The following is a 12,560-nucleotide window of genomic DNA, read 5'->3' as shown; positions in this document are numbered from 1 at the left end:
CTGGTATTTGGGGTATTTGTATGCAAAATTCAGCATTCTGTGAACATGAAAATGCTGGGTTTTTTTTTCCCCATTCTGGGCCAAGCCATTCTGATAGTTTTGGAAACTTACTGGACATTCTGGAAAAACGTTCTGGAAACTTACTGGACTATCCCAGAATGGCCAAATCGGGGTGATCCAGAAGAAAACCAGAATGTTTTGGCATCCTCCAGAATGTTCTCTCCCCAAGTTGGTGAGTGTGTCACACACACACACCCCGTTTTGGGAGAGTTCCCTTTCCAAATGAACCTATAGCGGTGTTTCTCAAACTTGGCAACTTTAAGAAGTGTGGACTTCAACTCCCAGAATTCCCTGACAGCTGTCTACCCCAGTGTTTTTCATGCTGGCTGGGGAATTCTGGGAGTTGAAGTCCACACGTCTTAAAGTTGCCAAGTTTGAGAGACACAGATCTATAGGGAGTGAAGGGTTACAGTGTCTTCCTTGAAATGTGCATATAAAAGAGCTTTTTGTTTGTATATCACTTTGCAGGGACAAAGACGGCTGGGGTAAAATCCCCATTTGTGACTTGTGGTCAGTAGCCTTTTCTCTAAATAAATAATATGCGTGAATTATTCATGCGCTTACCTAAAATAGAAAGAAAAGGAGATAGTGCATTCTCTGCCTGTGGAACACTCTGCCACATGGTTTGAGGATAGCTGCCTAGTAAATTTGGAATTTCAGAGATTACCAGGCAAATTACTATGGTAATGAAAATATTAGCAAATTTCTCCATCCTTGGGAGCCTCTTTTTGCTTTAAACATGCTGAGACAAACAAGAGTCATGGATGAAAGGGTCTTGGAGGTGTCTGATTACTTTCCAGGATATTGCATTGCTTAAAATGGAAGTGTGTCCGTTAATTGAATGCAGATGTAGTATTTTTAGGGAACTTCTTGTGTTGGGTCCAAGTGTATTTTTCTTTGTGTCCAGCTTCTGGAGGAGAAGAAGGTATCTGGCCACTGTTTGCTATTTACACTCTGATTGGCTTGCCTTCCGTGACATCACCATGAATGCTCCCCATCCTCCCCTCCACATCCTCAGAATAATTTTCTTTGAAAACTGAACAAACATGAAAATAGGATGATAGATGAATTGACACATTCATGTTTGAGGTATAGGAGATGCTTGTTGGCCTGAAGGAGGAGATGAGTACAGGTGGTCCTCGACTTCAGACCGTTCATTTAACGATGGTCCAAAGTTATGAGAGCCTTGGAATGGGTGCTTTATGGCTTGTAAAGCACATCCGAGTGTCGCAAAATGTCGCACTCTCCCCCACAGTCACATAATCGCATTTTGGGCGCTTGGCAACTGGCTTGCATTTAGTACCAGTTGCAGCATCCCGTGATCAAGTTTTGCGACGTATTTTGCCGTTTTCTGGCAAAAAACGACCATTGGGGAAGCTCGATTCCCTTAATGATTGTGGTGATTCACTTAACAACCACTGTAAAAATGGTCATAAAATCGGGTCTGGTAATGTGTGACTTGACTTACGACCATGACAACTTAACGATGGAAATTCCAGTCCCAATTGCGATCGTAAGTCGAGGACTACCTCTGTGGTAGAGATAGCTTTCGTTTCCTTTCCTATGCTGGTACATGTGGGAAAACAGCTTTTGCTGAGAGCATCAGAGGAAACTAGCTCTGAATTCTGGCTTGATGCCCCATCTGGTCTTTGCTCTTTATTTGAGGGGTTGATCGGTACAAGGGAGAAATTCCTATTTGCATGAATTATTTTACATGATTTACATTTCTTTGGAAAATAAATAACATGACGAGAGCCCAGAGGTGCCACAGATGTAACTTTGCTGTCTTTGGAATTCAGCAAAAGCTGCTGGACTGGGCATGCCAGTCATTTGCAGCTTAAGAAAGAAAAAGGCTCAACAGCTTTGGAATGGTCAGTTATCCCCAAAAGGCATTCCAGCAGAAAAGGAGGCACTGCATGTGAGGCTGGACATTTTGCCCTAAATGGGCCCTTCTAATTCTTACATTTCTTCGGTTCTATTACAAAGGGATTTATTTATTTATTTATTTAAATTTATTGGCCACCCAACGCCAGTGGACTTGAGTGAGGTATTGGGACATTCAGGTGAATCTCCATGTTTGGAGTATAAACATTGCTTCGGGAAAAACTGTAAGTACCACCCTTAGCACCAAACAGAAAGGGCCAGGAGCAAACAGACCTTGAAAAAACTAGGAAGACTTATTATTTCAAAATGTTAACAAAAGTACCAAACCCCTCCAAATTCCTCTAGCTGCCTTTTTTTAAAATAAGAATTTTATTTAGTTTGAAGCAAAGTAAGAACTACAAAAAAGAAAAGAAAACTACGAAAAGAAAAAAAACTTAAGAGTGTGAAACACAAGAAAAAAGAATTTTGAAGATTACATAAAGAGGTGGCTTCTGACTTTCAACAAGAAGGATAGACAGCAATTTCCATAATCAATCCCTTACCCTATATCAAACCAAGATCACATTATTTCTATAAATCATTCCATTAGCACATTATAAAAATCACTAAACACAATTGCTCCTTCCCCTTATATTAAAAGAAAAAGAATTATATAAGCGTCCAAATCAACCCCCACAAAAAACAACTTTTATTTAATTATTTCCTTCCTACCACTATTTTACATATTTCTGTCCACTGTAATAGAAATCAAATTACCAAACAATTATTATTATATCTTATAAATCTTAAAAATCAAACCTTAAAAGCAGTCCAGCATGTCTTAATCCAAACCATTAAAGAAAAATGAAATCATATAAGCCTTAATATCAATTCAAATAAACATTCTTAATTCTTTACCCCACCTCAAAATATACCTAAGCATTTACATATCTCCATATTACACACAAGGCATTTTTCATACAGAAATCAAACAGTCCAGCTGCTCCTCTTGGAAACTCAGACTTCTCAGCAAAAAACCTTCCACAGAACAGAGCCATAAAGGGAATTTTTTTTTTAGGTCCTTTAGAGAAGGTGGGGATAAGGCTCAGGAGTTAGGCCTGGGCTTGGCACAATTTTTCGTTGTGAGTTTGTCATGAGGTGCTTTGATTATTGTGTTAGGATAACTTTTTCATGTGCTTAAATTGTAAGGTGTACAATATTTTATTACTGTATTTGTTTTGTTTAGAGGTTTTATTATGTTGTTTTCTCCTGTGGATTGAATGTTAGCCACCTGGAGTTATTTATTTTGGTTAGAAAATAGACATTTTCTAAATGCACAGCACCAAAAGCCAGTGTTAGTCTGAATCCATCTCCCATTGTTGGTGAACTAAGGTTTTTGACATAACATGGTGGAACCAGCCAGTTAGAACTTCACTACACTGTACTTTACTACATTATAGTACTACACTACACTATACAGGTAGTCCTCAACTTATGACCATTCGGTCAGTGACCGTTCAAAGTTACGATGATTCCAAACAAATGGTGGTTACGACCAGTCCTTGGAGTTCCAGCTGTCCCAGCACCCCTGCGGTCATGTGATTGCGATCTGGGCGCTTGGTGTCTTGCTCCCACAACTGGTTGCAGTGCGCCCTCGTGCATCCTCACCAAGTCATGCCACATCTCCCTCACGCACCGTCCCTGACCCCTAATAGTCTAGGGTTGGGATTAACTCTGTTTCTCAGTCTGTGCCCAGCACTTGAGTGTGAGTAATTTGCCAAAGACTGAACTCTCAAAATTGGGCAGGCCCAGGACAAGACGTTGAATTTGATTTATTTTCATTAAATGCTACTGAAATAATATTCATTAATCCAATATAGTTCATCTGATTATTCCCATGTATTTATAATTGTTCCATCAAATGGAGCATGAATCATGCCTACATTACTGTGTTTGACAACTTTAACCTAAATTTCTGGTTTGTGTAGATACACTGAGCCCTAAACCAATTGCTTTGGCTGGGTTCATACATTATGCAAGGCAAAAAAATGGAGGCTGAGTCTGTGGATCCTACAAGCACACCCTAAAAGATAACATTTGGGGGCAACTGTGAAGGGCCCCTGGAAATTTTTGAGAGCCACATATGGTCCTGGGACCTCAGGTTTTTCATTTTTGGAATATTACAATATGTAAACCCTGTGTCATATTCACACCAGCAGCCTAAGCCTTCCTCGATTTCTCTTCTGTTATTTGCATAGTTGCAGTGCTTTTTCTGTAAACCAAGTTAGCTTGGGTCATGGATCCTGAACCAGTGGTTAGAGCAGTGTTTCTCAACCTCGGCAACTTTAAAGTGTGTGGATTTCAACTCCCAGAATTCCCCAGCCAGGGGAATTCTGGGAGTTGAAGTCCACACATCTTAAAGTTGCCGAGGTTGAGAAACACTGGGTTAGAGACGGATGGGGCAGAAGGGAAGACTGAAAGGACAGATGGGTCTCCTAGTGGGTTAAAAACTGCAAAATAATGTTAAAAAACCTGTTGAGACACTGCTTTCACTATCCAAGAAGAGACTTGGGTAGGAAGACTGACAATTACCTTCAGCTTCAGGATACAGAAGAAATCCTGGGTTCTCACTCTTTTGATAATCCATCTCCAATGGACTCTTGGGGAAGCAGCTGAGATCTTAAGGACTTGAAACCTCCCCTTGCTGGTGTGGAAGTTTAGAACTAGCAAAAGGAGCACAGGCTGCTTTTGAGCTGGACAACCCTTATGGGGCTTCTGCATTTGAAGTCCTTGTTGGCCCTTCCTGCGTTCCTCTAAACTTGCTACAGGCACAAGGGCAAGATGCTGTTAGCAAAGCTGCACAGAGCCTTCCCTTAATAAGCCATCTTCTCTCATGGTCGCTGCTGTTCGTTACCCTGCAAATACACACACACACACACACACAGAGCTTTATCAGGCGTTCAGTTTTTCACACTAGAGGGGTCTTCTCTTCCTTCTCCACGTGTGGATGTTTCTGTAATTGCCAGAAGAAGGGGTAGGATGGCGGGTTGGAGGCATTTATGGAAACAGACTTTGGATAGGTGATGTTTCTGCATTGAGGCTCCCTGGAGTCTTGAGATTGTTTGGCAAAGTGAAATGGGACGAGAAACAGATGATTGGGGTGTGATATTTAATGCCCTTTAGACTTCCCCAAGGGGTGCTCCTCAGAAGGGGGAGATTCAGAATTCCTGCCCAGCATGGGGAAGGTTACTTCCTACAAATGCACCTAACGCAGGAGAAGGCCCTCTTTTTTCAATATTTTGTTCTTGCCTTCTTTTTTCCTGCTATCCTTTTTTTCTTTCTCGTCTGCCCTTGGTGAGTTTGCATAGCACATTGGCAATGAACATGCAGTGCAGTGGGTTGTGGGAAGCATACCTTTCTCTAGATGCTATGGAGATACGCCTTCCTTTTTTCTTATTTATTTACACTCTCAAACTAGAGAGTTTATAGCTGTTTGTTCTATCTGGGCCTCAAGATCTCCAGCCTATGTGGTGTTTATAGCACTTTTCTTGTAAATTGTTGTGTGCTACTGACCAGTAGAAGGCATTGTTTGACCAGTTTTGTCCTTGTGTTGGGACTTGTCAGGCATAGATAGTGCTACTTACACCCGATGAGTCCCAGTGCAAAAGATGAAACCAGTTGTATAGGGCCTTCTAGTGGTGAGAAGCTAATATAACAACTCACAATACCTCTCTCCATTGTATAAGATAGCCTTCTGTCTGCAATTTGGACTTAATAATACAGGTTTACCTTCAAGGGTTGTTACTGTAAGGCTTGCTAAGGGGTATAAAGTGGCTTTGAACCCTTGCAAAGTGTCAAGCTAGCGTCACCATTAAGTGTCCTCTTAGTAATTTGGTGCCCTCTGTCTTACAGAAAACCTGTCTGGGTAGACGGAGAGGCAAAAGGGCGCAAAGCCAGAGTTGGGTCAGCAGGAGGTGGGGCCTCGGATCAGTCAAACTAATGATCCAGGGGCAAAACAGATGACGTTGGCCCAGAGGAGAATAAATGGAATAGTACCTCAGTTGGAGTACCTTTCTGTGAGTTTTTTTGTGGGGGTGGCATGGCAGAGAGGGCGTTCTTTTGCAAAAGGAGAAATGGATGAGTAGTGTAGAGTTCGGCCACTTTCCCTAGCCAATGTCTGTAAGGACCCCATTCCCTGCATGGGTGATGTTGGCATTGAAGATGGGCAACTGAGCCTACAGGGGGAGCTTCCTTGTTGGAGACATTGTGCATCAGCCAGTGGCTTACATGCGTCCAAGCCAGAGGATTTAAGAGAATGGGTGTGGTTGGGTGATAAATGAAGGACTGTGGAAAGGGGTGGGGGAGATGTAAGGGAAAGTACCTCTGGAGTCATTTTGAATCAGAAGCTAAAGAGAAGGTAGCCCAATGGCCTGGTAGCTCCTTGCCAGCTTCACACATCACACTGAACCCCAGTGGTTGTATCTGCACAACGTGGTTCAACCATTTGGGCTGTGCAATGCTTTGCATTCAATTTCTGGAAAGATGTTCTGCAGCTGAGGGAATGTGAATTCAAAAAACTTGTTGGCAGTTCATCAAAGCAGTTGTGTGTATTCCCAGCAGCTGCAAAATTTTGAAGAAATACTGTACGTGGTTACTTTAAAATCAGTCACCAACAAGTGTTGCCTTCACACTTTCGCATGCTCTGAAATAACCTTCTGGAGCTAAATCATTACACAGTCCTGTTCCCCAGTTCAGCTGAAGGCCTAACAGTTCATACAACAAGCTAAGCCTGAATTAACAAAATGTAGGCGCTCTGTTCAGCTAATGTGCCAGGGTCCCCAAGAAATAAATTTTATTACGTCTTGATATAACCACCAACTGGCTAAGATGGTGCAGGGGTTCCATCATACATGGAAACACAAACTATCCCATCTCTTTTTTGCCTGGTTTAGCCAGCTGTATGAACCCTGGGCCCTGATTGTGCCCATACCAAATCCTGGATTCCCTCCGTTTATAACTTTACTTATCCTAACCCGGTTAGTATTGACTGATTATGGAAGGGAGAGTCAATGCAAAGAGGGAATTCAATATACAAGGTTTGGTTTGACTCTGTATTGTGTGAACCCAGCCATGGTGGCTTGCAAACTATGGCTTAGGGCAGTAGTAGATCATCCATAGCCCCAGGACTACATGTGGCCCTCAGAAGAGACTCTGATCATGATGAACAGTTTCTTGCCATTTGGAGGCAGGGAATAGTTGAAAGCTACAGTATAGTGGAGCCCTTAATAACAGCATTATCTTCATTAAAAAAACAAAGGAACCTCTTCCCAAATTCCTTCCAAAGCCTCACCCACTTGTGGCCCTTGGCCACTAAAGATTGCTTACCTTAGAATTTTGGTCTAGTTATATAGTACTGAATTAACCAGCTGTGATTTATTCAGGGTGGGTGAGCCATGTCTCAGCTTGAATCCAGTCTTTCTCTCTGATGGAAGCTAAAGTGGGCCCCAAATGGCCTCACCTTTCTTCCTCACTTCCTCCTCCTTACCTAGAAAAGTGAAGCAATTGGCACAAAGCCAACATGTGTCTGGTGGGACTAGCTTAGCATGGGGTATAAACCCAACCCGTTGTGGTTTATTCATCCAGTGATAGCTAAACAAGTCAGGGTTTAAACCCATCATTTTATCACCTGGGCTAAGAACAGGAGGTAGGGTGTGGAAGTCCCAACCTGCAATACCTTAGGGCAGAGACCAAGCTTAACATCTGTCCAAATGAGATCACTGAAGGCATATCTTTGATGTACAAGGTAAATGGCTATAAAAGACTAGTTGTCTTTAGTGTCCATGGAAAGAGGACATTGTTCATTGAATCCAGAATGGGCCATTTTCCTCCACCCCAGATTCAGGATCTGGCAGTAGTTGGGTTGCATAAGAATTTTGTGAATTGTAGTCCAGGACAAGGGAAGGGCAATCAGGTTAGAGAAGACTGTGTAAGAGCGTTTTGCCAGCATGTCCCTTAAAATGAGATTTCCCTAATGTGGAGTTCTCAGTTTGCTGGACTGCTTTGGTTAGAATTCCTAGTGAACATGTGCTGGCTGGGGGCTATGGGAATTGCAGTCCCAACACACCTGGAGGCTGCCACAAAATGGAAATCTCAAAACATTTATGCCCTTTTTCTCCATCCGCAAAGGAGACCCTCAATGTAAGGCTACCATATCTGGCTTGCAGGCATCCAGTGATCCCAGGGTGGTGTCACAGGATTAATTGTCCATCTATTTGGTGCCATCTACTGGTCATTTTGATTTTTGCACTCCAGATGTGGGAGCTCTACCTCATTGTAACTACTAAAACCATTGCAAGATCTTTGGCAAACATTAAGGTTGTTTTAATATTCATTTCTATAGCATATCAGAGATTGTTCATACAACACATTAAGCCATAATGTGGTTTGCTTGTTTGCGGATTAATGTATTGTATGAATGGAGACACTTGTGATTTATCCTATAAGCCATGCCTATTATGTGACCTGCCAAACCCATTCAGACTGGGTTTGCACAAGTTAAGGCATAACCATGATTAAGAAATTGGAATGGCTACAGTCACACAGCATGCAAGCCAAATAAACAAAGCATATTATGGCTTCTTGTGATGAACTAATATGATTAAATAGAATGTAGCTTTTTTTATTTGAGTTTAACCATTGTGGGTTATTTATCTACCTATCTATCTGTCTATCTGGTTGCTAAGAGTTGACATCTTGATGGCACATAATCAGTTGTAGTTTATAAACCATAGTTTGTGGTTTAGCATGCTGTGTGAACACAGCCTCCCTCTAAATAATCTGTATGGGAAAACACTTTAAGGAAGGAGAAGTGTTTTATCATCCTCTATTTCAGGTGGGAGGTTTCTGGGTTGTGGGGACACTGAAAGGTTGGTAGAAGTTGAAGATTTCGAACCTGCCTAGATTGGGATGGTTGTGTGGACCACAATCTTTCCCAGCAGAACTGGACAACTGACAGCCCTAGAACCATGTTGGGCCTCTGAAACTTTTTCTGGCTCTCAGGGCCTCACGGCCCATTATTGCTGAAAATCAAAGGCTCCAAATTTTCCACTATTTCACTATGGGATACCAATGAAATTTGTAACAGAGACCACCAGGCATGTCACAGTTGAAAAGCAACAACAAGCAGCAAAATACCCCCTCAACTCAGCCACGTTCACATGTGCAAGGTGGTCCCACTTACTTTTTGGCCCTCAGGCTCCCCAGAAATGTTGTGCCATCAAAAGATTGCCCACTCCTTAATGTACCTTGGGGGGAGCAAAGGAACCTGTGTGAACCAATGCTTTGCCACACTCCAGGGGATTTCTGGATTCTTGGTTTATTGGAAAACAGAGCGAGGGTTGGGATCTTGCCCACTGGCCCATAACTTAGTCAGCCACTGAATTTTTCTTGCCAGATGTTCTTGCTAATGCTTAATCCAGAGCAATGTTTCTCAAACTTGGCAACTTTAAGATGTGTGGACTTCAACTCCCAGAATTCCTCACTTCTCAGATAACATCATATTGATGATGGCTTCCATTGGATGCTCCTGCCCAGGCCCCCAAGCATCTCCTTTTCTCCAAGGCTTCAGAATTAAGTGATTCTGTTTACATTACATACTTGCAAAGGGTGAACTGTGCTTTACTCAGTTAACCCAGGTTCCTGGGTTCATAAGACACACGGATCCATTCACACAGATGGAGTTCATACAACATGCAACTGACATGAATAATCCTTGTCGTGTGGATAACTGGGAGCATCTCTCACTGTTAAACCGAACAGCCCCATTAATGAGATCGGCTGCCATTGCTGATTTTGAATCAGCTGGGTGGCCTATTAGGATAATCCAGATCTGGCAGCTGAGATTTGGGTTTTTCAGAAGAGAAGGACTGTCATGGAAGGCATGAGGTGGACTTTTTTAGGCAGGAAGCCCAGAATCTGGGAAAGTCTTCTCTATTTCAGATGGGAATTTGGAGGAAATACCTGGGCAGCTTAATATTACAGATGGCGGCAGGTAGTTTTGGCTTTATATATTTGAAGATTATAACCAGGGTTTGGGAAAATGTTAGATGTATTGTCTATCTGTCTGTCTGTCTGTCTATCATATTTTTATCACCTCCCATCTCCCACACGGGGGACCCTGGGTGGTTCACAATAAATCTAAGCTAATCTAACCTTTGGTTTATCAAATTAATCTAATTTCCCACACTGGCAGAACACACCCAACCCTAAACTGACTACATAGATGTGTTCACTCAGCATGCTAGCCATAATCTAGCCAACCACATTTTAGCCTTGTATGAACTCTGCTCAGATGGCTAGTTATGGCCCAGTGTGCCAGGCAAATCCAGAAGATTGGGTTAATTAGCAAACCATAGTTCAGTAGATAATGAAAAAAGCATGTCATGTGAACAACCCCAGTAAGTTCTTTTGAACAGGGTTGTGGTGCAGACTCTTCATATTCCAGATCTACCTTGGGCAGTGTTTAGGAGATTCCATTCCATCCTGACTTTTTAAATAAAGCCTGAGTTTTTCAGGCTTTCTAAATCCTTCTTCTTATATGTGGATAGTGCCATTTTGACTGCATAAGGGTTCACATTTGGAGAATGGGAAGCTGTTGGTGTATGTATATATATGTGTGTGTGTGAACTCGCCTACCTGAGCAAACTGATCTCCATTGATCAGTTGCAGCCCTTTCCAACTTGGTGTCTTCCAAATGTTTGGGAATTGCATCAACCAGAATTCCTGAACAACTGTCTGAAGGAGTTCTGGGAATTGCACTGGTCCCTGACTATCCTAAAGTTCGTTTCAAAATCCTGGGAATTGCAGTCCCAGCATGTCTGGATAGATGCCCAGTTTGACAGGGCTAATCATGGGGATGTGAGTGGGAACAAGATTTACAACTGTGATGAGCTTTGTTCCTTATGGAACAACTGTGATGAGCTTTGTTCCTTTCAAATATCTGAAATTGAAAATCAGTGTTTTTCATTTTTCAAATTCCATCAGGTTTTAGAAGATGACTTGTGGCCACGGTTGAGTTCCCCTGAAGGTCTCCCTTTATTCACCTGTAGCAACGCTGTATCGGGTAAACTTCCTGAGCCACCCAGCGAGGGGATAAAGGACAATGACGGTGTGCCATTAGGAGTAGCTTGCTCGAGAGAGTTGGTGCCACCGGATGAGAAGGGCAGCAAAGCACTAGGATTGCAGGTGCACGAATCGTACGGCCGAAACCCACCCGGGACCCTGTCTCCCTCCAATGCCAGGAATATGGGTCCAGAACCCAAAGCCTTCAAGGTCTCCCCAAGCGATCCATCCAAAGCACAGGAGGCAGAGAGGACTCCGGCGGTGGCCAGCTTTAAAAGGACATTAGAAGAATCCAACTCAGGGCCTGTGGTGAAGAAACCTAGACGGGGCCTGACCCGGAACCTTGGAGGCCAGCCTGAACCCCTCTCTTCAACCTCCCAGCACAAAAACACCAACAGGCTTGCCATGCGCCGCAGTGTGCGAGGACAGAAAAAGCTCGGGAACTCATTATTCCACCAGCCTAGGAAAGCCCTGTGTGTTTGCTGAATGAAGCCCCTCTGTCTCAGCCAGAATTCCAGCCCAGCTCAAACGTTACAAATCTGGCTGCAGATAATTTGAAGCTGCAATTTTGTTCTTTGCTCACTTTTTCTTTTCATTATTATTATTATTATTATTATTATTATTATTAATGTAGAAGACTGTTTTGGGGGGTATTCAGACAGCTTTATCCCAACCTTGTACTCACCTGTAATATAACTGTGAATTTTGTAGACGTTCTTAGGATTATAAAGAGTTTGCTGTAAAAATGTGTGTAAATTTATATTCCTTCATACGACTTGTAGTCTCGTTCCTTGATTTCTTGCATTGTTGTTGTTACGACAGGGCTAAAAAGAAAACATTATAAAACTTGGGGTTGGATGGTTTTTTTTTTAAAATGGTTGGGGGATTAATTTAGTACAAAGTAATGAATTTGTATAAACTTCCTGTGATGACCTCACGCCTTTTTAACAAAAGTAAATTATTAAACAGAATGGAAGATACGTATTTTCGTAGTACTTAATACGTTTTGCCTGGAATGTGCCCTATTAGAGAATATAATAGTAGGTCTATTTTTTTCCTTTATTAACTCTTAGATTTCTCTATTTAGGTGAAATGTGAGCTGAAAAGATGTCGAGCCTTCACAACAGCTTTATGCTGGATTCTGTACTTTAATTGAAATACTATGCAGTACTTACTCTGGCTGTATTTGCATTTGGTTTTCGTTTGTTTGTTTGTTAAGATGAAGGGCCAGTACTTTAGCTAAAGAAGTTTTTCTCCATCAATTCTTGGGTTCCCAATTCCTGGGGCTATTTTTTGAAGTTCTCTTTTGGTGATATACTTGGAAATACGATACATTCCTTTACGGACGCATGAGATATTTTACTATTCCAACCATAGACGGTGCTCTTAATGGTGACCACCAGAGGTTTTTAAGTTATTGGGATGGTTTTCTAGTTTTCCTTTGCATATGTTGTCGTTGTATACCTATAATAAAATAAAACTGCTAAAAACCTGTCCGGTCCTTTCTGGTTTTTTTA

General features: G+C 42.1%; 1 protein-coding gene across 2 annotated transcripts in view; it reads left to right on the top strand.

The window, feature by feature from the left end:
- PPM1D (protein phosphatase, Mg2+/Mn2+ dependent 1D) overlaps positions 1–12,373 on the top strand; it is a 44,797-nt gene extending 32,424 nt beyond the window's left edge. For both annotated transcript variants that reach the window (XM_063296689.1, XM_063296680.1), the window contains exon 6: positions 10,966–12,373. In XM_063296689.1, the coding sequence (XP_063152759.1) occupies positions 10,966–11,529 (564 nt within the window). In that variant the 3' untranslated portion in view covers positions 11,530–12,373. The remainder of the gene's footprint in view (positions 1–10,965) is intronic.
- Positions 12,374–12,560: the final 187 nt, after the last annotated feature.

Source organism: Candoia aspera, chromosome 1 (genome assembly GCF_035149785.1).
Source record: "Candoia aspera isolate rCanAsp1 chromosome 1, rCanAsp1.hap2, whole genome shotgun sequence".
Taxonomy (NCBI): domain Eukaryota; kingdom Metazoa; phylum Chordata; class Lepidosauria; order Squamata; family Boidae; genus Candoia; species Candoia aspera.
The sequence above is the reverse complement of the archived record's forward strand: the minus strand, read 5'-3'. Positions and strand labels throughout refer to the sequence as shown.